This window comes from Oncorhynchus mykiss, chromosome 16 (genome assembly GCF_057628025.1).
Source record: "Oncorhynchus mykiss isolate SJ-2025 chromosome 16, ASM5762802v1, whole genome shotgun sequence".
Classification (NCBI taxonomy): Eukaryota; Metazoa; Chordata; class Actinopteri; order Salmoniformes; family Salmonidae; genus Oncorhynchus; species Oncorhynchus mykiss.
In genome coordinates this window covers 57,918,517-57,941,720 of record NC_143037.1, presented here as the reverse complement: position 1 = coordinate 57,941,720, position 23,204 = coordinate 57,918,517, and the positions used below count along the sequence as shown (strand labels likewise).

Here is a 23,204-nt window from a genome sequence, read left to right as displayed (position 1 = left end):
GGACTGTGAGTTGGGACTCAGATATAGAACTGTGAGTTGGGACTCAGATATAGAACTGTGAGCTGGGACTCAGATATAGAACTGTGAACTGGGACTCAGATATAGATCTGTGAGCTGGGACTCAGATATAGAACAGTGACCTAGGACTCAGATATAGATCTGTGAGCTGGGACTCAGATATAGGACTGTGAGCTGGGACTCAGATATAGGACTGTGAGTTGGGACTCAGATATAGATCTGTGAGCTGGGACTCAGATATAGATCTGTGAGCTGGGACCAAATATATAGAACTGTGAGCTGGGACTCAGATATAGAACTGTGAGCTGGGACTCAGATATAGATCTGTGAGCTGGGACTCAGATATAGAACTGTGAGCTGGGACCAAATATATAGAACAGTAAGCTGGGACTCAGATATAGGGCTGTGAGCTGGGACTCAGATATAGGACTGTGAGCTGGGACTCAGATATAGGACTGTGAGTTGGGACTCAGATATAGAACTGTGATTGGGACTCAGATATAGGACTGTGAGCTGGGACTCAGATATAGGACTGTGAGCTGGGACTCAGATATAGGACTGTGAGCTGGGACTCAGATATAGAACTGTGAGCTGGGACCAAATATATAGAACTGTGAGCTGGGACTCAGATATAGACCTGTGAGCTGGGACTCAGATATAGGACTGTGAGCTGGGACTCAGATATAGGACTGTGAGCTGGGACTCAGATATAGGACTGTGAGTTGGGACTCAGATATAGAACTGTGAGCTGGGACTCAGATATAGGACTGTGAGCTGGGACTCAGATATAGGACTGTGAGCTGGGACTCAGATATAGGACTGTGAGTTGGGACTCAGATATATATCTGTGAGCTGGGACTCAGATATAGAACTGTGAGCTGGGACCAAATATATAGAACTGTGAGCTGGGACTCAGATATAGATCTGTGAGCTGGGACTCAGATATAGGACTGTGAGTTGGGACTCAGATATAGAACTGTGAGTTGGGACTCAGATATAGAACTGTGAGCTGGGACTCAGATATAGAACTGTGAAATGGGACTCAGATATAGATCTGTGAGCTGGGACTCAGATATAGAACAGTGACCTAGGACTCAGATATAGATCTGTGAGCTGGGACTCAGATATAGGACTGTGAGCTGGGACTCAGATATAGGACTGTGAGTTGGGACTCAGATATAGATCTGTGAGCTGGGACTCAGATATAGATCTGTGAGCTGGGACCAAATATATAGAACTGTGAGCTGGAACTCAGATATAGAACTGTGAGCTGGGACTCAGATATAGATCTGTGAGCTGGGACTCAGATATAGAACTGTGAGCTGGGACCAAATATATAGAACAGTGAGCTGGGACTCAGATATGGAACTGTGAGCTGGGACTCAGATATAGAACTGTGAGCTGGGACTCAGATATAGAACAGTGACCTGGGACTCAGATATAGATCTGTGAGTTGGGACTCAGATATAGATCTGTGAGTTGGGACTCAGATATAGATCTCTGAGTTGGGACTCAGATATAGATCTGTGAGCTGGGACTCAGATATAGAACTGTGAGCTGGGACTCAGATATAGAACTGTGAGCTGGGACTCAGATATAGATCTGTGAGTTGGGACTCAGATATAGATCTGTGAGTTGGGACTCAGATATAGAACTGTGAGCTGGGACTCAGATATAGATCTGTGAGCTGGGACTCAGATATAGAACTGTGAGCTGGGACTCAGATATATAACTGTGAGCTGGGACTCAGATATAGAACACTTATTTTTAGTGCCCAGATTTTAGGCTAAGGACTATGTTGTCGGTTGTGCAGGTATGTTGCGAAGGTCAGTAATATTTCTGCCTCCCTACTCCAAACCATACCACACACACACACACACACACACACACACACACACACACACACACACACACACACACACACACACACACACACACACACACACACACACACACACACACACACACACACACACACACACACACAGCAGCGGATAGTCTGTGATGCTTTTGTGGGTTAGAGAGCCTGTGGATACATTAACTAGACCTAGACATCTGGCTCTCCATCCCTCCCAGGTCTCACATTTAAATGTTCTGTACTGGGACCACACTACCTCCCTACTGTGTAAGCCCAGCCTAATGGGGTCTTGACTGAGGGTAACACTCTAACAGACAGTCGCAGGTAGAGCCAGAGGCAGAGAGGCAGTGATTTAGAGCAGAGTTCAGGCCCACATTAGTCCATCTGAGGACTTCAATATGTCCTGGCTTCTGGTGACGAGCCCTGGGGGAACTGGATATGGGGAAGAGCAACAGATGACTGTGTGCTGGAAGCAAGAGGCCACCGACCGTCCATCTCCTCTCCTCTGTCTTTCTCCTATCTGTCTCATTCTCTCTCTCTATCCCCCTCTCTTTCTCTCTATGAGGAGTGCGGAAGTGGCTCAGAGAGAGAGAGAGAGAGAGAGAGAGAGAGAGAGAAAGAGAGAGAGAGGGGTTAGGAAACTCAAGTGTTGAGTGTTGAGGAGCTCAGTGTGTCTATTGGTCAGTGGGGATGTTAAAACAGAATGTATGACCATATTAGAGAGACATATTTCCCTCAGATTACACAGATCCACAAAGAATTTGAAAATAAATCCACTTTTGATAAACTGCCATATCTACTGGGTGAAATTCCACAGTGTGCCATCACAGCAGCAAGATTTGTGACCTGTTGCCACAAGAAAAGGGCAACCAGTAAATAACAAACACCATTGTAAATACAACCCATATTTATGCTTATTTATTTTCCCTTGTGTACTTTAACCATTTGTACATTGTTACAACACTGTATATAAACATAATATGATATTTGTAATGTTTTTATTGTTTTGAAACTTCTGGATGTGTAATGTGTAATGTTTTCTGTTAATTTTGATTGTTTATTTCACTTTTGCATATTATCTACCTCACTTGCTTTGGCAAAGTTAACACATGTTTCCCATGCCAATAAAGCCCCTTGAATTGAATTGACACAGAGACAGAGACAAATAGGAGAAAGACAGAGGGGATAGAGAGACAGAGACAGAGACAAATAGGAGAAAGACCGAGGTGATAGAGAGACAGACAGAGACAGATAGGAGAAAGACAGAGGGGATAGAGAGACAGAGACAGATAGGAGAAAGACAGAGGGGATGGAGAGAGAGACAGATAGGAGAAATACAGAGGGGATAGAGAGAGACAGACAGACAGAGAGAGAGAGACAGATAGGAGAAAGACAGAGGGGATAGAGAGACAGACAGAGACAGATAGGAGAAAGACAGGGGGGATAGAGAGAGAGATAGAGGCAGATAGGAGAAATACAGAGGGGATAGAGAGAGAGAGAGAGAGGCAGATAGGAGAAAGACAGAGGGGATAGAGAGATAGAGACAGATAGGAGAAAGACAGAGGGGATAGAGAGAGAGAGACAGAGACAGATAGGAGACAGACAGAGGGGATAGAGAGACAGACAGAGACAGAGACAGATAGGAGACAGACAAAGGGGATAGAGAGACAGACAGATAGGAGACAGACAGAGGGGATAGAGAGAGAGACAGATAGGAGAAAGACAGAGGGGATAGAGAGAGAGACAGATAGGAGAAAGACAGAGGGGATGGAGAGACAGAGACAGATAGGAGAAAGACAGAGGGGATAGAGAGAGAGACAGAGACAGATAGGAGAAAGACAGAGGGGATAGAGAGAGAGACAGATAGGAGAAAGACAGAGGGAATAGAGAGACAGAGACCGATAGGAGAAAGACAGAGGGGATAGAGAAACAGACAGAGACAGATAGGAGAAAGACAGAGAGAGAGAGAGAGAGAGAGAGACAGAGAAAGAGACAGGAGAAAAAAATGAGAGTGGAGGTAACAAGAAGAAAGAATGAGAAGGAGAGAGGGAGTCGTATTGTATTGAAGGTGCCAACAGGGAGGTTACTGAGGTACAGTAATGTTCAAGTAGGCTATTTCCAGTGAAACACTTTATTGTTGTGGCTGTCTGAGGAGAGGGTTCAAAGCGGTGAAAGATTCTGATTGTATGTGTGTGATGTGCATTCCTTTGTGGTGTGTGTGCGTGTGTGCTTGTGTGTGCCTGCGAGTGTGTATGTGAGAGTGCATGTCCATTTTCTGTACGCTAGTGCATGTGAAAATGTGCACTGTACAGTATGTGTGTCACATACCAGGAGCCTGGTAAAATAGCTGTAGAAGTGTCCATACACACACATATCACAGCATCCTATCACTTTGACTGGCCAGTTCATTTGCAGTGCACTTCATTAGTGGTTGCCGGTAATGAGGAAAAGTCATCTGGTGTAAAATGATCTGCCAGTTGGATAGCAGAGACACATAGAGGAATGAGAAGACATGCCATCCCAGGCCGTGTTGGCGCTGCCACAGAGGGGGCGCTTGTGTTGGGGATTAGACTGGACATGGCACTGGGCCACCCAACATATCTCACCCTACATATCTTTCACTGGGCCCCTACCACACCCAGCTTACCATGTCCTCCCCATCCCCTGCCACCCATAGAGGTGACCAGGGCTGGGTGTTTGATGGGCCTTGGATGCTGTCCCGTAATGTGAATCGATTACAGCTGGTCTTTATAGAAGCTGGCATTAACAGGACTGGGGCTGGGCATCAGCCATTAGCCTCTATGCCTGACTAAAATTACCTCGTGGTGCTAGAGGAGGAAGGAGGGGAGGAGTGGAGGAGGGGAGGGTGGGGTAGAGATCGACCTTTGTCGGCCGGCTTTGTAAAGTGTGCCTCTCTGCTTGATAATTTTTAGGTTCCAGTGCCACTGTGAGAAGCTGCTTCAGTCCCATCAGAGCTGAGAGGTGTACGGTACAGCAGACGCAGAACAGGGAACGCCACACTACACAGGAAGGCTGAGAACCGATTGGAGAGGAGCGTGACGACAACATCCCAACCCATTCCAACGCTACTGGCTACTGCCAACCCCAGGACGCCATGATGATGACCGTAATGATGATGATGGCGATGATGGTGACATGTAGCTCCCTGCTCCTCTTGGGGCTCAAGGCCTCCCAGGTCTCGTCCAGCGGAATCCCCAAGACCAGCGACTCCTCTTCACCCTCCTCGTCCTCCTCACACCCATTCTCCTCCTCCTCCCCTCGCATGAAGCTCTCCTACAAAGGTATGGCCTGCTCCTGCTATGCTCCTGCTATGCTCCAGTTACTGTAATATAGAGGCATATCCTTTTCATAAACACCTCTGAACAGTAGCCAGCAGGACTAATGTGGTTACTGTTGTTCTTGGCCGGGCTCCCTGGAACAGGGTTGGGTTCTGTCTCATGAGTCACTTCAATGTAAGATGTCAGCTCAATGATGAACAAACCCACACAAATTAGGTGCTTTTCTATCCTGCACAAAACACAAGGCCCCAGTGTGTGGGGGGGGGGTGTGTGTGTGTGTGTGTGTGTGTGTGTGTGTGTGTGTGTGTGTGTGTATGTGTGACAGGGACATCATCATCCCAATCTTTCTTTTACACAAAGTAGCTACTTTACCAGCAGTTCAGAAACCTACAAGTGTTCCAGAACCGCTACTCATCTACAGGATGGCACAGGCCCTGTTCGGAGAATGTGCCATTAAATCATGGGATATCCCTGTCTCCACGGTTACAGTTGAACACTGACAGGGTTCCCCAGCGAGAGAGGAGATTAGGCCAAGGAGAGGAGAGCATGACACTTGCAAGGCTAGGGCTGTGGGTTTATATTCATCGAGTCACCCTTACATTACTGTGAGAAGCTTTGGATAAAAGTGTCTGCTAAACGGCATATATTTGTATTATTACATTATGAAAAGAGAAGAGAGAGGAGGCTTCAATTCTCCAGATCTTAGAAGCCCTGCTGAGACAGCTGATTCCAAAGCTGGAACAGAGACCAGGCTGCTGAGGGGAGGACGGCTCATAGTAATGGAAGGAACAGAGCAAATGGAATGACGTAAACCATGTGTTGAATGTATTTGATACCATTCCAAATATTCCGCTCCAGCCATTACCACGAGCCGGTCCTTCCCAATTAAGGTGCCACCAACCTCCTGTGCCATTCTGACGAGTGGAACCACTGCCCTGGACTGACCCTGGCAGTAGAACTAAACAACCACTTCCAGTTGTATGGCCTTGTAAAAAATGTCATAACCATCAAATAGGGACTCATTTATCGACATAAGCAGAGCAAAACACCTATTTGCTCTGATGAAAAATGTACATTTCAGGGCCCTTTTGACTAGGAGAGTTGAATGTAATGTCTGTATGATCCACTGTGTGTGTTGTGTTTCAGAGCTACAGCAGTTCCATGGCGTGCGGCGGTTCGAGCTGGAGCGCTCGTGCTGTTTCAGCGCTCTTTTGTTGGATGAGGAGAGAGGACGGCTGTTTGTGGGCGCACGCAACTTCCTCTTGTCACTCAGCCTGGATAACATCGCCAAGCAGGAGCACAAGGTCAGTCTGCCTGTCATCCATTAATCAATCAATCAATGACCAATTTACCCCATGCTATGTGAAAATGTTTACACTAATGTTAGTGAATATCATAAATCTGACATTTTCATGAAACTGAAAAAGTAATTTTACATTGATATTTCCTGTGTGTCATTTGACATACATTCAAATGGTCCAATGATCCATTTTGTAAAGAATGTGATGTTAAAGATAAGATGACCCAGGTTTGGACACACAGATATCTTTGTTATGGTAGATAATCGGATAGATAAGACAGCACTCTGCTATGTCATGGTGAATTAGTGTTGCTCTAGCGTGTCACAGTTGTGCTGACAGACTGATGGATCTCATCTCACTCATCCTCTCGGAGCAGACATGGGATCAAGGGTTACCATGGCGATTTGGGGGTCACACAATCTCTGATTACCTGTCAACACCTCTCTCACACACATGCACACACGTTCAGACACATGCACACACACACACATACGTTTGTTTTACTATCCTTGTGGGGACCAAACAATTGACTCCCATTCAAAATCCAGTTTTCCCTCACCCCTAACCATAACCCTATACCCTAATCACAAACCCCTAACCCCTAACCCTAAACCGAACTCCTAATCCTTAACCCTAACCCTAACCCTGATTCTAACCCTAACCCTAATTGTAAACCCAAAATGTGCCTATTCCTTGTGAGGACCGTTGAAATGTCCCCACTTTAATTGTTTTAATTGTTTTACTATCCTTGTGAGGACACACGCACGCACGCACGCACGCGCACACACACACACACACACACACACACACACGCGCGTAACTCACTAACCCATGCCCTATAACCAACCTAACATTCACCCTTATAACCCTACACTTTACAGGGTCTGTAGGTTCTTGCAGACTGTGAAATCTGAGTGCTGAGCAGATTGTTTGACTCTGTTTGTGGTTTGGTGAGATATGATTTACAGCTTGTTTTCGCACTAGTGGCTCTCTTGTCGTTAAAGCTGTTTTCGCTCGTGGTCGTGTGCTTTTCTACTGTGTGACTTGTGGATTCTCAGCTCTATCATGGTGTGGGGGCCTGGAAGAGAGGAAGAGAGGAAGAGTGATAGAAAGGAGGAGAGAAGAGAGACGCTCCCTCAGAAATGTCCCTCAGGGTGGCGGGCAGGCCTGTCCCTGCTTGAGGTCACGACCCCAGACCTACCTCCATCCTGCTGCCTCCTCTGACCTCTGACCTGTGCATTTCAGATCTATTGGCCAGCCCCGGTGGACTGGAGGGAGGAGTGTAACTGGGCAGGAAAGGACATCAATGTGAGTAACAGCCACTGCTACCATCAAAATACTTTATTTAGAGGTTTTAAACTCTCATGTTTATTCTGACATACAGTATCTCACAGAGGCAGACAGTACATTGTTTCCTGTGACTCTGAGGATGTAAGACTTCTCAGACAGAAATAAACCAGCTGTGAAAGGTCACTTTCCAACACTACTCTCATTCAATATCACCACCCAGTTAAAGCCACAGTATATCCGGACACATCTCACACTCTGATTTCCCAATCCTCCTTTTGTCTTTCACCCACTCACATAGAGCGGAAGTGTTAGTAACTACAGTGTGCTGTATGTCAGTGAACTAAAGGTTTGGTTGACTGGGTTGTTTGTGTTGGATGGTGAATGTGTGTGACTGTCCAATCCTCTCCATTGTTCTGACCTGGGGCCTGAACGCTCCTTTCTCTGGCTGTAGGTGGGTACAGACAGGGTAGGGTTCCACTGACACACCCTACAAACTCCTTAGGCCACTCAGACCACCCAAATATACACTTTGCACATCTATCTCTCTCACTTCAAGCTAAATGTGTGTCTGTATGTGAGTGTGTATATTCACATAATGCATGTTCGTGGATGTGCTTGTGTGTTCGTGCACATTCGTGCGTGCGCAGGATCTGTGCGTGAATGTGTGGAGCTCTGGATAACAGAAATCCCTAATCAGTATGATTACACAGCTGGAGGAGACCGACAACGAGCCCCATTCATAATGCACAACTGGCTCCTGTTTCACCTAAATAACTGTGTGTGTGTGTGTGTGTGTGTTGGAGAGAAAAGAGGTGAGGAAAAGACAGAATGAACAAAGGAAAGAAGTAAGGTCACATTAGGGCCCAAGATAAATGCTTTCATTGTATTTTCCCTCCTCTTTCTCTCTCCTCCGTTTCCTCCCTTTTCTCAATATCACATGGTGACCCTGACCATGTGTGTGTCTCTGACTGTGGACGTGTGCCTACATTCATCTGTCTGTCTGTCTCTGTGTGTGTGTGTGTGTGTGTGTGTGTGTGTGTGTGTGTGTGTGTGTGTGTGTGTGTGTGTGTGTGTGTGTGTGTGTGTGTGTGTGTGTGTGTGTGTGTGTGTGTGTGTGTGTGTGTGTGTGTGTGTGTGTGTGTGTGTGTGTGTGTGGATTAGGCAGTGTCATTATCTGGTCTCCTGGGTGTTTGCTCTGTGGTGTGTTGTGTTTAAATAAAGACACAGACAGACTACACCAAGCATCACTGATTGACGTGGGTGTCTGAATGCACTGAGAAGGATGAAACCAGCTGTTTGTCCTCTCTCTCTTTCTCTCCTTAGGTGTAGGTGAGGTTTTGGTCTTCTGTCTGCATTTGTCTTAAGTCCTATTCGGCCGGGATTCGTTTTACTGGGGAGATCAGGTGATGTTGGGGGCGGCAGGTAGCGACAGGTAGCGACAGCCTAGTGGTTAAAGCGTTGGGCTAGTAATCGAAAGGTTGCTAAATCAAATCCCTGAGCTGAAAAGGTATAAATCTGTTGTTCTGCCCCTGAGCAACCCACTGTTCCGAGGCCGTCATTGTAAATACCTGCCTAGTTAAATAAAATAAAAATGTAATTTGGAGGTCAGGTAATGTAATTATGTGCATGAGCACAAAACACCACACATGTCATTTTAGTCCTGTATTTCAGTAATTTTTATATGGCAGGAGAGTAACAATTCCAGCCAGAATAATTTACAGTTTTTTGACAAACTCCAAACTCCTCTGGTAACACTAGTCCCATGCCAATCGAAATTCCATGCCCATCCCTGTGTTTTGATAGAAATGTCGGAGTTTGACAGGTGTTGCTCACGGTTTGAGCAAGAAAATAATAACTGATTTGGTACATTTTATGACGTGCTGCTCATAGCCTAGAAATGAAGGGCCTAAATGTTTTTTACAGTCGATGCTTTTATGACGTGCTGCTCATAGCCTAGAAATGAAGGGCCTAAATGTTTTTTACAGTCGATGCTTTTATGACGTGCTGCTCATAGCCTAGAAATGAAGGGCCTAAATGTTTTTTACAGTCGATGCTTTTATGACGTGCTGCTCATAGCCTAGAAATGAAGGGCCTAAATGTTTTTTACAGTCGATGCTTTTATGACGTGCTGCTCATAGCCTAGAAATGAAGGGCCTAAATGTTTTTTACAGTCGATGCTTTTATGACGTGCTGCTCATAGCCTATAAATGAAGGGCCTAAATGTTTTTTACAGTCGATGCTTTTATGACGTGCTGCTCATAGCCTAGAAATGAAGGGCCTAAATGTTTTTTACAGTCGATGCTTTTATGACGTGCTGCTCATAGCCTAGAAATGAAGGGCCTAAATGTTTTTTACAGTCGATGCTTTTATGACGTGCTGCTCATAGCCTAGAAATGAAGGGCCTAAATGTTTTTTACAGTCGATGCTTTTATGACGTGCTGCTCATAGCCTATAAATGAAGGGCCTAAATGTTTTTTACAGTCGATGCTTTTATGACGTGCTGCTCATAGCCTAGAAATGAAGGGCCTAAATGTTTTTTACAGTCGATGCTTTTATGACGTGCTGCTCATAGCCTAGAAATGAAGGGCCTAAATGTTTTTTACAGTCGATGCTTTTATGACGTGCTGCTCATAGCCTAGAAATGAAGGGCCTAAATGTTTTTTACAGTCGATGCTTTTATGACGTGCTGCTCATAGCCTAGAAATGAAGGGCCTAAATGTTTTTTACAGTCGATGCTTTTATGACGTGCTGCTCATAGCCTAGAAATGAAGGGCCTAAATGTTTTTTACAGTCGATGCTTTTATGACGTGCTGCTCATAGCCTAGAAATGAAGGGCCTAAATGTTTTTTACAGTCGATGCTTTTATGACGTGCTGCTCATAGCCTAGAAATGAAGGGCCTAAATGTTTTTTACAGTCGATGCTTTTATGACGTGCTGCTCATAGCCTAGAAATGAAGGGCCTAAATGTTTTTTACAGTCGATGCTTTTATGACGTGCTGCTCATAGCCTAGAAATGAAGGGCCTAAATGTTTTTTACAGTCGATGCTTTTATGACGTGCTGCTCATAGCCTAGAAATGAAGGGCCTAAATGTTTTTTACAGTCGATGCTTTTATGACGTGCTGCTCATAGCCTAGAAATGAAGGGCCTAAATGTTTTTTACAGTCGATGCTTTTATGACGTGCTGCTCATAGCCTAGAAATGAAGGGCCTAAATGTTTTTTACAGTCGATGCTTTTATGACGTGCTGCTCATAGCCTAGAAATGAAGGGCCTAAATGTTTTTTACAGTCGATGCTTTTATGACGTGCTGCTCATAGCCTAGAAATGAAGGGCCTAAATGTTTTTTACAGTCGATGCTTTTATGACGTGCTGCTCATAGCCTAGAAATGAAGGGCCTAAATGTTTTTTACAGTCGATGCTTTTATGACGTGCTGCTCATAGCCTAGAAATGAAGGGCCTAAATGTTTTTTACAGTCGATGCTTTTATGACGTGCTGCTCATAGCCTAGAAATGAAGGGCCTAAATGTTTTTTACAGTCGATGCTTTTATGACGTGCTGCTCATAGCCTAGAAATGAAGGGCCTAAATGTTTTTTACAGTCGATGCTTTTATGACGTACACTGCGGATCGCTAAAATATTCCTCAATTCAAATATAATGGCGACACTTTACAAAACATGGTTTGGTATGGTAAAGAAAGTTGGGAAACAAGCTCGAGTTAACAGTGATGCCCTGTTATCGACCTGAATATCTTCTCTACTAGAATAAAAACCTCCAGGCTTCTCTCTTAACTGTACATTTATTGAAAAAAATGAACAATTACAGAAGGCAGTTTGTAAAAAGAAACTATCCCATCCGAATCGTCTGCTGGAATAACGGGGTAAAAATTACATAATCAACGTACTCTATTAACACTAGTCCCGTGCGAATAGGACTTTAGGAGAAAAGGTGGGCTATGCCATAGACAGTGTAACTCCATAAGCTCATAAGTCAGCCGACTGTGTGGTCCTAATATCACCTGAGAGACACACACACACACACACACACACACACACACACACACACACACACACACACACACACACACACACACACACACACACACACACACACACACACACACACACACAGTGATCTCACTCTTGACCCCTAATTATAGTGCAGTGTGTGTCTCTGCAGGGAGTGGCCTGAACAAGGGCAGGAAAGAAAAAAAGAGTTGTCTTTAAAACAAGTTCTCTCTCTTTTCCTCTTTCACTATCTGTCCTGTTTTTTTCCCCAGAGAAACAAAGAGACTAATTTCATTTTATGGCTGAGTCAGGACTGTCTTGGTCCTGTCTCTCTGCCTCACACAAATGTGCTCCGTTTTCACAGGGTGATTCTCAGCCCAATGTAGCCGAGGCACCCAGCAGCTTAGCTCGTTAAGAATCAAAGTAATATTCTGTACGCACTTCACACAGTAAACCGGTCACAAAGGATGAGGACAGATCTATTTCAATGTCTTCGGCTTTCTGCTAGACTGCTTAACCTGCAGTCCTAGCCAAACGTTAACGTGAAATGTTGTCTGGTAATACATAGGATTCATTCCGGACTTGCTAAGTACAATGGCATGGTGTAATGGCAAAATAATTAGCCAGCAAAACTGTCCAAGGGTATGCTTTGGATTTTATTCATTTTTTTTACTGCTCAAAATGATTTCCTTCTACTGTAAAGTGCTTATTATGGGAGCACCCTGCCACTGTGCACCGTGTTATTCTTAGTCATTAACATTATTAAAGGAAGGAATTTCCTGGATGGTTTCTCTATCCTGGTTCTCACAGAGCTCTATTGTACCAACCCCCTGACTGTCAGAGTGCCACTCTCTTACCACAGACCAGCCAAGCGTTCAGCACTCTGAGAGTGAGAGAGAGAGAGAGAGAGAGAGAGGTAGAAGGGGATGGGGGGTAGAGAGATATAGGCAGTATGTATAGTATAGAAGGATAAAGACAGACAGACAGAGAGAGAGAATAAAGAAGATGAGAGAAATGAATAGGTAGAGACAGAGATAGAGGTGGGAGAGAGAAAGAGAAAGGAAGGGAAAGAGAGAGAGTAGGATAAAAACAGAGAGAGAGAGAGTCACCGGCCCTTGTGTGCTGTAGTAACCTGCCCTGCGTAGTGGCAGTGATGTGCATGTTCTCAGTCAGAGGAGAGGAGTGTTTAATGAATGGGTTATTGTGGGGTCAGGGGTCAGGTGACCCATGTGAGTGGAGTCAGGGAGAACCCTGGCTTCTGACGTTGGGATCACTGACTCAATTCCCCCCTCCCTCTCTCTCTTAAAGCCTCTTCTCTTCATACCTTTTTTCTCTTCTCATTCTCTCTCTCTCGCTTCTCACTCTCCCTCGCTTCTCACTCTCTCTCTCGCTTCTCATGTTCTCTCTCACGTTCTCTCTCTTGCTTCTCATGTTCTCTCTCTCGCTTCTCACTCTCTCGCTTTCGCTTCTCTCTCTCTCTTACAGTATCTTTCTCTCTCTCTCTTTTATCTCTTTCTGTTTATACCCTTCAACTCATAAGGCTTTATTGACAAGGGAAATGTGTTTAAATTGCCAAAGCAAGTAAAATAGATAATAAACAAAAGTTAAATAATTAACCAAAATGAACAGTGAACATTTCAAAGGAATAGAGGTAATTCAAATGTCATATCATGGCTATGTACAGAGTTGTAACGAAGTGCAAATAGTTAAAGTACAAAAGGCAAGGCTATGCTCAATAGCAAGACAATGCTCAATAGCAAGGCAATGCTCAATAGCAAGGCAATGCTCAATAGCAAGGCCATGCTCAATAGCAAGGCCATGCTCACTAAATCTGTACACAGTTAAAGCATTTCTTAATTTTGGGTCAGTCACAATGATCAGGTATTCTGTCGCTGTGAACTCTCTGTTTAGGGCCAAATAGCATTCCAGTTTTTGCTCAGTTTTTTTGTTAATTCTTTCCAATGTAACAAGTAATTCTCTTTTTGTTTTCTCATGATGTGGTTGGGTCTAATTGTGTTGCTGTCCTGAGGTTCTGTGTGGTCTGTTTGTGTTTGTGATCAGAGCCCCAGGACCAGCTTGCTTAGGGGTCTCTCCTCTAGGTTAATGTCTTTGTAGATGATGGCTTTGTAATGGAAGGTTTGGGAATCGCTTCCTTTAGGGGGTTGTAGAATTTAACAGCTCTTTTTGGATTTTTTATAATTAGTGGGTATCATCTTAATTCTGCTGTGCATGCATTATTTGGTGTTGTATGTTAGTCACGGAGGATGTTTTTACAGAATTATGCATGTTGTCTCAATTTGGTGTTTGTCCCATTTTATGAATTCTTGGTTGGTGAGCGGATCCCAGACCTTACAACCATAAAGGACAATGGGTTCTAGAACTGATTAAAGTGTTTTGATGTTCCTTTTGATGGCGTAGAAGGCCCTTCTTACCTTGTCTCTCAAATCGTTCACAGCTTTGTGGAAGTTACCTGTGGTGCTGATGTTTAGGTGGAAGTAGGCATGTTTTTTTGGTGTGCTCTAGGGAAATGGTGTCTAGATGGAATTTGTATTTGTGGTCTTGGGAACTGGGCCTTTTTTGGATGACCAGAAGATCTAAGTGCTGCTGTAGACCCTCCATGGTTGGGGAGAGAAGCACCAAATCATCAGCAAACAGTAGACATTTCCCTCACCAATTTGTTGATATACATGTTGAAGAGGGTGGGGCTCAAGCTGCATCCCTCTCTCACCCCACGGCCCTGTGGAAAGAAAGTGTTGTGTTTTTTTGTTTTGTTTTGTTTGTCAATTAGGGTGTGCAGGGTGAATACGTGGTCTGTCGTATGGTAATTTGGTAAAAAGCCAATTTGGCATTTGCTCAGCACATTGTTTTCGCTGAGGAAAGAACTAACCTGCTGTTAATAATAATGTTGAGGATTTTCCCAAGGTTGGGTTGAAGGGTTTGTGTTTTGTCCTGTAGTTCATTCAATGTAATTGAATGGGTTCTGATAGTCTTTAATAGGCTGTGGATCTGTAATTGATCATGTATTTGTTTTTGATGTTTGTTTTTTGTTATAGAGACACACATAATGGAGAAGTGGTTTATCCATACATCTCCGTTTTGAATAGATCACTTTTCGTGTTGTTGTTTGTTTAGTGTGTTCCAATTTCCCCAGAAGAGGTTAGATTCTATGGATTTTTCAATTACATTGAGCTGATTTCTGCCATCCTGTTCCTTATTTTTTCCGTAATGAATTTCTGTATTGTTTTAGTGATTCACCATAGTGAAGGCGTAGGCTCAGATTTTCTGGGGTCTCTATGTTTTTGGTTGGATAGGTTGGATAGGTTTCTCAATTACTTTCTTAGGTTTTTGCATTCTTCATCAAACCATTTTTCATTGTTGTTCAATTTCAATTTCTTTTCTTTTTTTTATTTAATAGGGAAGTTAAAAGTCAAATATAATATTTGGCCTCCCCTGACAAATTTATACCTTGGGGGGGGGGGGGGGGGGTAGGTGTTTGTCCCCCTGTGTGCTGAGAGTGTCAGGTTAATGTCCAGTTCTGGCATTTAGGTCGTCACAGAGTAGTACATCTCTCTGCGTCTGGAAGTGGTTCATCTCTCAATCTAGGATAGAGAAGCTGTCATCGTTAAAGTATTAGTGGAGGTTGGGCCTGTTGCTCTGCTCATGGCCTGGACATATGTGCGGCTGTCATCTTGAGGTCCTTGCTGAGGGGGCGGAGGCATGGGGGGAGGGCAGAAGAGGCATAGGTCTGATCTGGAAGGGTTTGGCCAGGGTTTGCTTGGGGGGGGTGTAGGTCTCCTTGCCGCTGGTTCTCCCGGTACAGGTCCTTCGGAAGGGGGTATCGCAGGTCTGGGAGGGTGTCTTGCTGGTCTGTGCGGGGTGTCCGTTGCTCCGTTGCTCTGTTACTCCTGTGTGAGATGCTGGGGCTCCAGTTGAGGGTGATGTCACCCTTTCTCTCTCTCTCCTCCACATTGCCACACATCAAAGCCTCCCTCTGTCTGCCCACCAGCCCTGTGTGTGTGCGCGTGTGTGTGTGTGTGTGTGTGTGTGTGTGTTAGAGTGTATGCAATAGGGCTGCAATACCAGAGGGTCTGCCTCCCCCCTGGTCTCTGACAACCCCCCCATTTCTGACCCCCCTTTGGTCTCTGACCCCCATGGTCTCTGACCCCCATGGTCTCTGACACCCCCGGTCTTTGAAAGCGCCAGGCTCTGTGAAGCCCTTTGTTCCAGACCAGGGCAGCAGGGCTGTGTGTGTCTGGGTTAATGAGGCAGAACTCCGGTTAGCAGGCAGGGCCAGGCTGGGCTACAGCGTCACTGGGTACATAACCCTGTATGTCACTCATTGGGCGGGGCACAGCCAAACAGGGATAAAGACAGAATAGAGAGAATAGAGACGACTGGTTAACAAACATGTCTAAATTCTGGTTCAACATCAAACACTCACATACAGGCTTAAAGTTTAGTGACACGCACATGCACACATACACACACACACACACACACACACACACACACACACACATACATACACATACTACACCAATGATAGGTGGACTATTCAGTGTATTATATTTATTGAGGAGAAGAAATTACCTCATATATTTTCCCTCCTAGCATTAATAGCTGAAGGGTACAGGCTTTGTAACCCCCCAGATTGACCCAGAGGGACACTGGCTAATCACAGAGAACAGGACTAGGTGGATGAATCAGACACTAAGTTCATGTATGTACACTGACTTATAGGCAAATAGAGACACTGACAGAGAGAGGAGCCGACACACACGAGAAAGAAAAGATACATTGATATATCCCCAGTGTGGTGTCAGCTCTCTTTGTAAACCTCTTCTCCGGTGTTCCCCCGGGGTCCAGATGGATAAGGGGTGAAACTTGACCCTGGACAGACAGATGTGATGTGTGTGTTCGTGCATGCATACGTACGTGCGTGTGTGTGCCTGTGTCTCCGTGTGTGTTGTTCAATAGCTGGTGTCTGGGGGGTTACTCCACATGCTGGAACCAGTGACCTGCTCAGATGAGCAGATAGAGGAGGGTGGGAGAGGGGTGGGGGGATGGCCCCATAGATAATTACAGTATGGGAGTGGAGAACAGAACAGCTGGTGCCGCACTAAGGGACTGAAGGAAGGGGCAAGTGTAGAGTGGGGGAGTGGTTGTTAACCTCTCTGGCTGTCTCTATCAGAGGTAAAGGCCTTGGTCCGTCTGGTAGGGGTAAACATGGTTGTATGGAGTAAGATGGGTTCCTTTTAAACCTCTCCTCTCCTTTAACCTCCCTGTGTGTGGCTCAGTCACGGCCTGTAGAGTTTACTCATTAACTCAGGGCCCATTGTGCAAGGTGTCCCACCCTGCCTGCCCTCCCTGCCCTGGGCCTGTGGAGCTTGTGTTTCAGCTGCACACTGTTATTCCTGGGGGTCAAAGGGCACCTAGTGCAGGATGTTACGTCAGGGCTTTGTTTTGTCAGTGACCACCGACTTTCTAGAAACGCTGGTATGCTATAGCAAGTGGCCATTATGGGGGCAACGGGCCTTTGAGGGGTAGGGTTAGGGTTAGGGTTAGGGCTAACCCTAACCTTCTACTATCCTCTATTCCATTCTACTCCCTTCTACTCCCCTCTACTCCTCTCGACTCCCCTCTGCTCCCTTTCGCTCCCCTCCACTCCCCTCTACTCCTCTCTATTCCCCTCTACTCCTCTCGACTCCCCTCTACTCCCCTCCACTCCCCTTCCCCCTACTACCCTCGACTTCACTCTACTCCCCTCTACTCTGCTCGACTCCCCTCGACTCCCCTCTGCTCCCCTCTGCTCCCCTCCACTTCACTCCACTCCCCTCTACTCCCATCTGCTCCACTTTCTCCCCTCTGCGCCGCTCCTCTCCACTCCTCTCCACCCTTCTCCACTCCCCTCCACTCCTCTCCACTCCCCTCTACTCCCCTCTACTCCCCTCTGCTCCCCTCTGCTCCCCTCCACAACCTCTCCACTCCCCTCTACTCTTCTCGGCTCCGCTCTACTTCCATCTACTCTTCTCTACTCCTCTCTGTTCCCTTCCGCTCCACTCCACTCCCCTCCCCTCTCCTCCCATCCCCTCCCCTCTACTCCACTCGACTCCACTCTAATCCTCTCTACTCCTCTCTGCTCCCCTCTACTCCCTTCCGCTCCCCTCCACTCCCTTCTACTTCACTCTGCTCCCTCCCACTCCCTCCCACTCCCTCTACTCCCCTCTACTCCCCTCTGCTCCCCTCCACTACTAACTAATCCCTTCTACTCCCCTCTGCTCCCCTCCACTACCCTCTATTCCCCTCTGCTCCCTTCTGCTCCCCTCCACTCCCACCGACTCCGCTCTACTCCCATCTGCTCCCCTCTGCTCAACTCTGCTCTACTCTGCTCCCCTCCCCTCCGCTCCCTTCCGCTCCCCTCTGCTCCTTTTTAGGTCTGCTCTTCTTTCCTCTGCCTTGCTCCTCTCTGCTCTCCTCTACTGCTCTCCGCTCTGCTCTGTTCTGCCCTCCTCTGCTCTACTCCACTCTGCTCTGTCTTGCTCCTCTCTGCTCTCCTCTACTGCTCTCCGCTCTGCTCTGTTCTGCCCTCCTCTGCTCCTCTCTGCTCTTCTCTGTTCTTCTCTGCTCTCCTCTCCTCTCGCCTCTCCTCTCCTCTCTTCTCTGGCGTCACTGAGGCTGATATCACTGCCAGGAGGCCACTTAGTCATAACTGATGACCAGGATCACTGTGTAATACAACAAGATACCGAAGGGGACAGTTTATGTCAGACAGAACGGCAGCAGTGGATATGAGGAGGGGAAGGAGGGAGGAGGGAGATGTGGTGCAGACAGGAGAAGAGAATAATAATGTTTTACAAGCAGGCAGTGTAAGATATGTGAAGAATGCACATCATTAAATGCATTGTGAAGGTAGAAAGTTAAAGTAAAATGAGGGGATGCTCTGTTGATGGAGCTTGTAACTGAGGGAAGGGACATTGTTGAACTGGTGTGTGTGTGTGTTTGTATTGCAGACAGACTGTGTGAACTATGTGAAGATAGTGCACCACTACAACCGCACCCACCTATATGCCTGTGGAACCGGGGCCTTCCACCCCACCTGCGCCTTCGTAGAGGTGGGACAGAAGATGGAGGTAAGAGGCACACATACAAGAAAACACACACACACACCTCCAGCTCATCTGTCATCTTCCTATTTCCCAGTTCTCTCTCTCTTTCATCCACACACAAGTAGAGACCATGGATGAGATCCTATCTGATCACCTGTTATATATCTATGATGGTTCTACTCTGCACTGTAACCCCCCTCTCCCTCCCCTCTCTCCCCCTCCCTCTCTCTCCCCCCTCCCTCTCTCTCCCCCCCTCTCTTTCCCCCCTATCTCTCTCCCCCCTCCCTCTCTTCCCCCCCTCTCTCCCCCCTCCCTCTCTTTCTCCCCTCGCTCTCTTTCTACCCCCTCTCTCTCTCCCCCCTCTCCCTCTCTCTCCCCCCTCTCTCTCCCCCCTCTCTCTCTCCCAACTCTCCCTCTCTCTCCCCCTCTCTCTCCCCCCTCTCTCTCCCCCTCTCTCCCCCCTCTCTCTCTCTCTCTCCACCCTCCCCCCTCTCCCCCTCTCCCCCCTCCAGGACTATGTGTTCAGGATTGACCTGTCCAAGGTGGAGGATGGGAAAGGGAAAAGTCCATATGACCCCCGTCACCCTGCAGCCTCAGTACTGATAGGTGAGTTTTGCATTTCTGTCAGCCTCTCAGACAGAGTAGGTGGAAGTTTCTCCTTATCTGATACAGCGTCAAAAGCTTGTCATCCTCTTAACGGTTTAGAATGGTAAATAGCTTAGGTAATCTGATCCTAGATCTGTGGTTAAGGATACATTCAACCTTTAGGCTATCAGCCTACTCTACTAAATGTAATTCCTATGACTGTGATGTGTGCTTGTCCCACCTAGCTACCTAAGATGAATGCATTAACTGAAAGTCGCTCTGGATAAGAATGTCTGCTAGATGACTAAAATGTACACAAGTACACGCCTTCAAGGCGTCTTTTGGTAGTACGAGATGGCACCGCAGCCACTTACAAAGGTACTATAAATTCATAGCGTAGCAACTGCATGTTGTCCCCCTCTCTTTCTGTCTCTAAGGTGATGAGCTGTATGCGGGTGTGGCCACAGACCTCATGGGACGAGACTTCACCATCTTCCGCAGTCTGGGGGGACGACCATCCATCCGCACTGAACAACACGACTCACGCTGGCTCAACGGTGAGTGTGTGTATGTGTTGAGTGTGTGTGTGTGTGTTGAGTGTGTGTATGTGGAGTGTGTGTATGTGTTGAGTGTGTGTATGTGTTGAGTGTGTGTGTGTGTTGAGTGTGTGTTGAGTGTGTGTATGTGGAGTGTGTGTGTGTTGAGTGTGTGTGTGTTGAGTGTGTGTATGTGTTGAGTGTGTGTGTGTGTTGAGTGTGTGTGTGTTGAGTGTGTGTATGTTGAGTGTGTGTGTGTGTGTGTTGAGTGTGTGTGTTGAGTGTGTGTATGTGTTGAGTGTGTGTGTGTGTTGAGTGTGTGTGTGTTGAGTGTGTGTGTGTGTTGAGTATGTGTGTGTTGAGTGTGTGTATGTGTTGAGTGTGTGTGTGTGTTGAGTGTGTGTGTGTGTTGAGTGTGTGTATGTGTTGAGTGTGTGTATGTGTTGAGTGTGTGTATGTGTTGAGTGTGTGTGTGTGTGTTGAGTGTGTGTATGTGTTGAGTGTGTGTGTGTGTGTGTTGAGTGTGTGTGTGTTGAGTGTGTGTGTGTTGAGTGTGTGTATGTGTTGAGTGTGTGTGTGTGTGTTGAGTGTGTGTGTGTTGAGTGTGTGTGTGTGTTGAGTGTGTATGTGTTGAGGGTGTGTGTGTTGAGAGTGTGTATGTGTTGAGTGTGTGTACTGTTTGTCAGTATGGATGTGTAGCTGCCTATATAAGTATATGTTGTTGATACTATTAACACGATTCCTACGAGACCAAGTTTGTCAGCATATCTCTAATTGTGTATGATTGTGTGTGTATCAAGTGGTAACATTTTCTATGAGATACACACACATATAATGGCTCATATAAGTGAATGTATAATACCTACTGTGCCTTATAGTGCATTATAACACATGCAGTGTTTTCTCCTCCAGAGCCTAAGTTTGTGGGTTCGTTCTGGGTGCCAGAGAGTGAGAACCCAGACGATGATAAGATCTTCTTCTTCTTCCGGGAGACGGCGGTGGAGGCTCAGGGTCTGGGGAAGTCCACCTACTCCCGTATCGGACAGCTCTGCAGGGTGAGAACACCACTCAGATTATACTGTACCTGTACTGTATTACATCTTATACTGTACCATACTGTACCATACTGTATCATACTGTATCATACTGTATCATACTGTACCATGCTGTATCTTACTGTACCATAATGTATCATATTGTATCATACTCTACCATACTTAATCATACTGTATCAGACTACCATACTTAATCGTACTTCACCATACTTAATCATACTGAATCAGACCTGACCATACTTAATCATACTGCATCAGACTGTACCATACTGTATCATACTTAATCATACTATATCAGACTGTACCATACTTAATCGTACTTCACCATACTTAATCATACTTAATCATACTTTATCATACTTAATCATGCTGTATCATAGTGTACCATACTTAATCCAGGCGCTGTGTCAGATTTCAGAAAAGGCTTTACGGTGAATGCACACCATGCAATTATCTGAGGATAGCGCCCCGCATACAAAAGCATGAAAAACATATTTCAAGCAGGCAGGTGTGACACGCGCTTCAGTCAATAATCCACCCAGTTTCGCTCCATCAAAATGCATACAAAATGAATCCCAAACGTTACTATTAACCTTTTCCAAACAAGTCAAACAACGTTTATAATCAAACCTTAGGTACCCTAATACGTAAATAAACAATACAATTTAAGACAGAGAATCGTTATTATCTTTACCAGAGAAAAATACCAAAGAACACGCTATCTTCCACAAGCTTGGAAACACTACATCCAAAATGGGAGCCACCAAGGAAAACTACAATTTCTGGCTCATTTTTCCAAAAACCAGCATGAAACTCTTTACAAAGACTGTTGACATCTAGTGGAAGCCCCAGGAACTGCAATCTGGGAGGAGTTCACCTTATAATAAAAGTGACAGCCATTGAAAACGGTGGTAGGCTAAACATTTTCTTTTTTGGTATGGTTTGTCCTCGAGGTTTCGCCTGCCATATCAGTTCTGTTATACTCACAGAGTTTTAACAGTTTTAGAAACTTTAGAGTGTTTTCTATCTAAATCTACCAATCATATGCCTGAGTAACAGGCAGTTTACTTTGGGCACACTTTTTTCACCCGGACGTGAAAATACTGCCCCCTAACCAAGAGAGGTTAACCTTACTGGGATATTCGGGACGGTAGCGTCCCACCTCATCAACAGCCAGTGAAAGTGCAGGGCGCCAAATTCAAAACAACAGAAATCTCATCATTAAAATTCCTCAGCATACAATATTTTACACCATTTTAAAGATAAACGTCTCGCTAACCTCTCTAGGGTATGTGGGACACTAGCGTCCCCCCTAGCGTTCCACCTGGCCAACATCCAGTGAGAGCGCCAAATTCAAATACAGAAATACTCATTATTATTATCATTATATATAAAAATTCAGAAAACAAAACATATTTTACATAGGTTTAAAGATGAACTTCTTGTGAATCCAACAACGGTGTCAGATTTAAAAAAATACTTTACAGTGAAAGCATACCTTACGATGATTTGAGAACATAGCCCAGTTGACAAATCATTACAAACAGTAACCAGCCAAGCAGAAGAGTTACACAACTCAGAAATAGAGATAAAATTAATCCCTTACCTTTGATGATCTTCATATTGTTGCACTCAGAAGACATTCATTTACTCAATAAACATTTATTGAGTAAATGAATGTCTTCTGAGTGCAACAATATTTGTTCGATAAAGTCTCTTTATATCCAAAAACCTCTGTTTTGTTTGCGCGTTTCCTTCAGTAATCCACATGCTCAAACGCAGTCAAAACAGACAGACAAAAAAATCCAAATTGTATCTGTAAAGTTCATAAAAACATGTCAAATGATGCTTATATTCCATCCTCAGGTTATTTTTAGCCCAAATGATCTATAATATTTCAACCGGACAATATCGTCGTCAACGTAAAAGTAAACAAGAAAGGCACTCTCTCGGGATTGCGCATGAAAAAGCTCTGTGACACGTCAGGGTCCACTCATTCAGACTGATCTTGCTCCCTCATTTATCAGAATACAAGCCTGAAACAATTTCGAAAGACTGTATAGTGTTCTCTATCCAAATCTACCAATTATGTGCATATCATATCTTCTGGGCCCGAGCAGCAGGCTTTTTAATTTGGGCATGCTTTTCATGC

The 23,204-nt window shown here is 45.4% G+C and overlaps 1 protein-coding gene across 2 annotated transcripts in view; it reads left to right on the top strand.

Annotated features, from left to right (window-relative positions):
• sema3b (sema domain, immunoglobulin domain (Ig), short basic domain, secreted, (semaphorin) 3B) overlaps positions 1–23,204 on the top strand; it is an 88,354-nt gene that overhangs the window by 52,928 nt on the left and 12,222 nt on the right. For both annotated transcript variants that reach the window (XM_036947323.2, XM_036947324.2), the window contains exons 2-8: positions 4,810–5,178; positions 6,322–6,479; positions 7,722–7,784; positions 18,781–18,900; positions 19,389–19,482; positions 19,899–20,018; positions 20,910–21,052. In XM_036947323.2, the coding sequence (XP_036803218.2) occupies positions 4,992–5,178; positions 6,322–6,479; positions 7,722–7,784; positions 18,781–18,900; positions 19,389–19,482; positions 19,899–20,018; positions 20,910–21,052 (885 nt within the window). In that variant the 5' untranslated portion in view covers positions 4,810–4,991. The remainder of the gene's footprint in view (positions 1–4,809; positions 5,179–6,321; positions 6,480–7,721; positions 7,785–18,780; positions 18,901–19,388; positions 19,483–19,898; positions 20,019–20,909; positions 21,053–23,204) is intronic.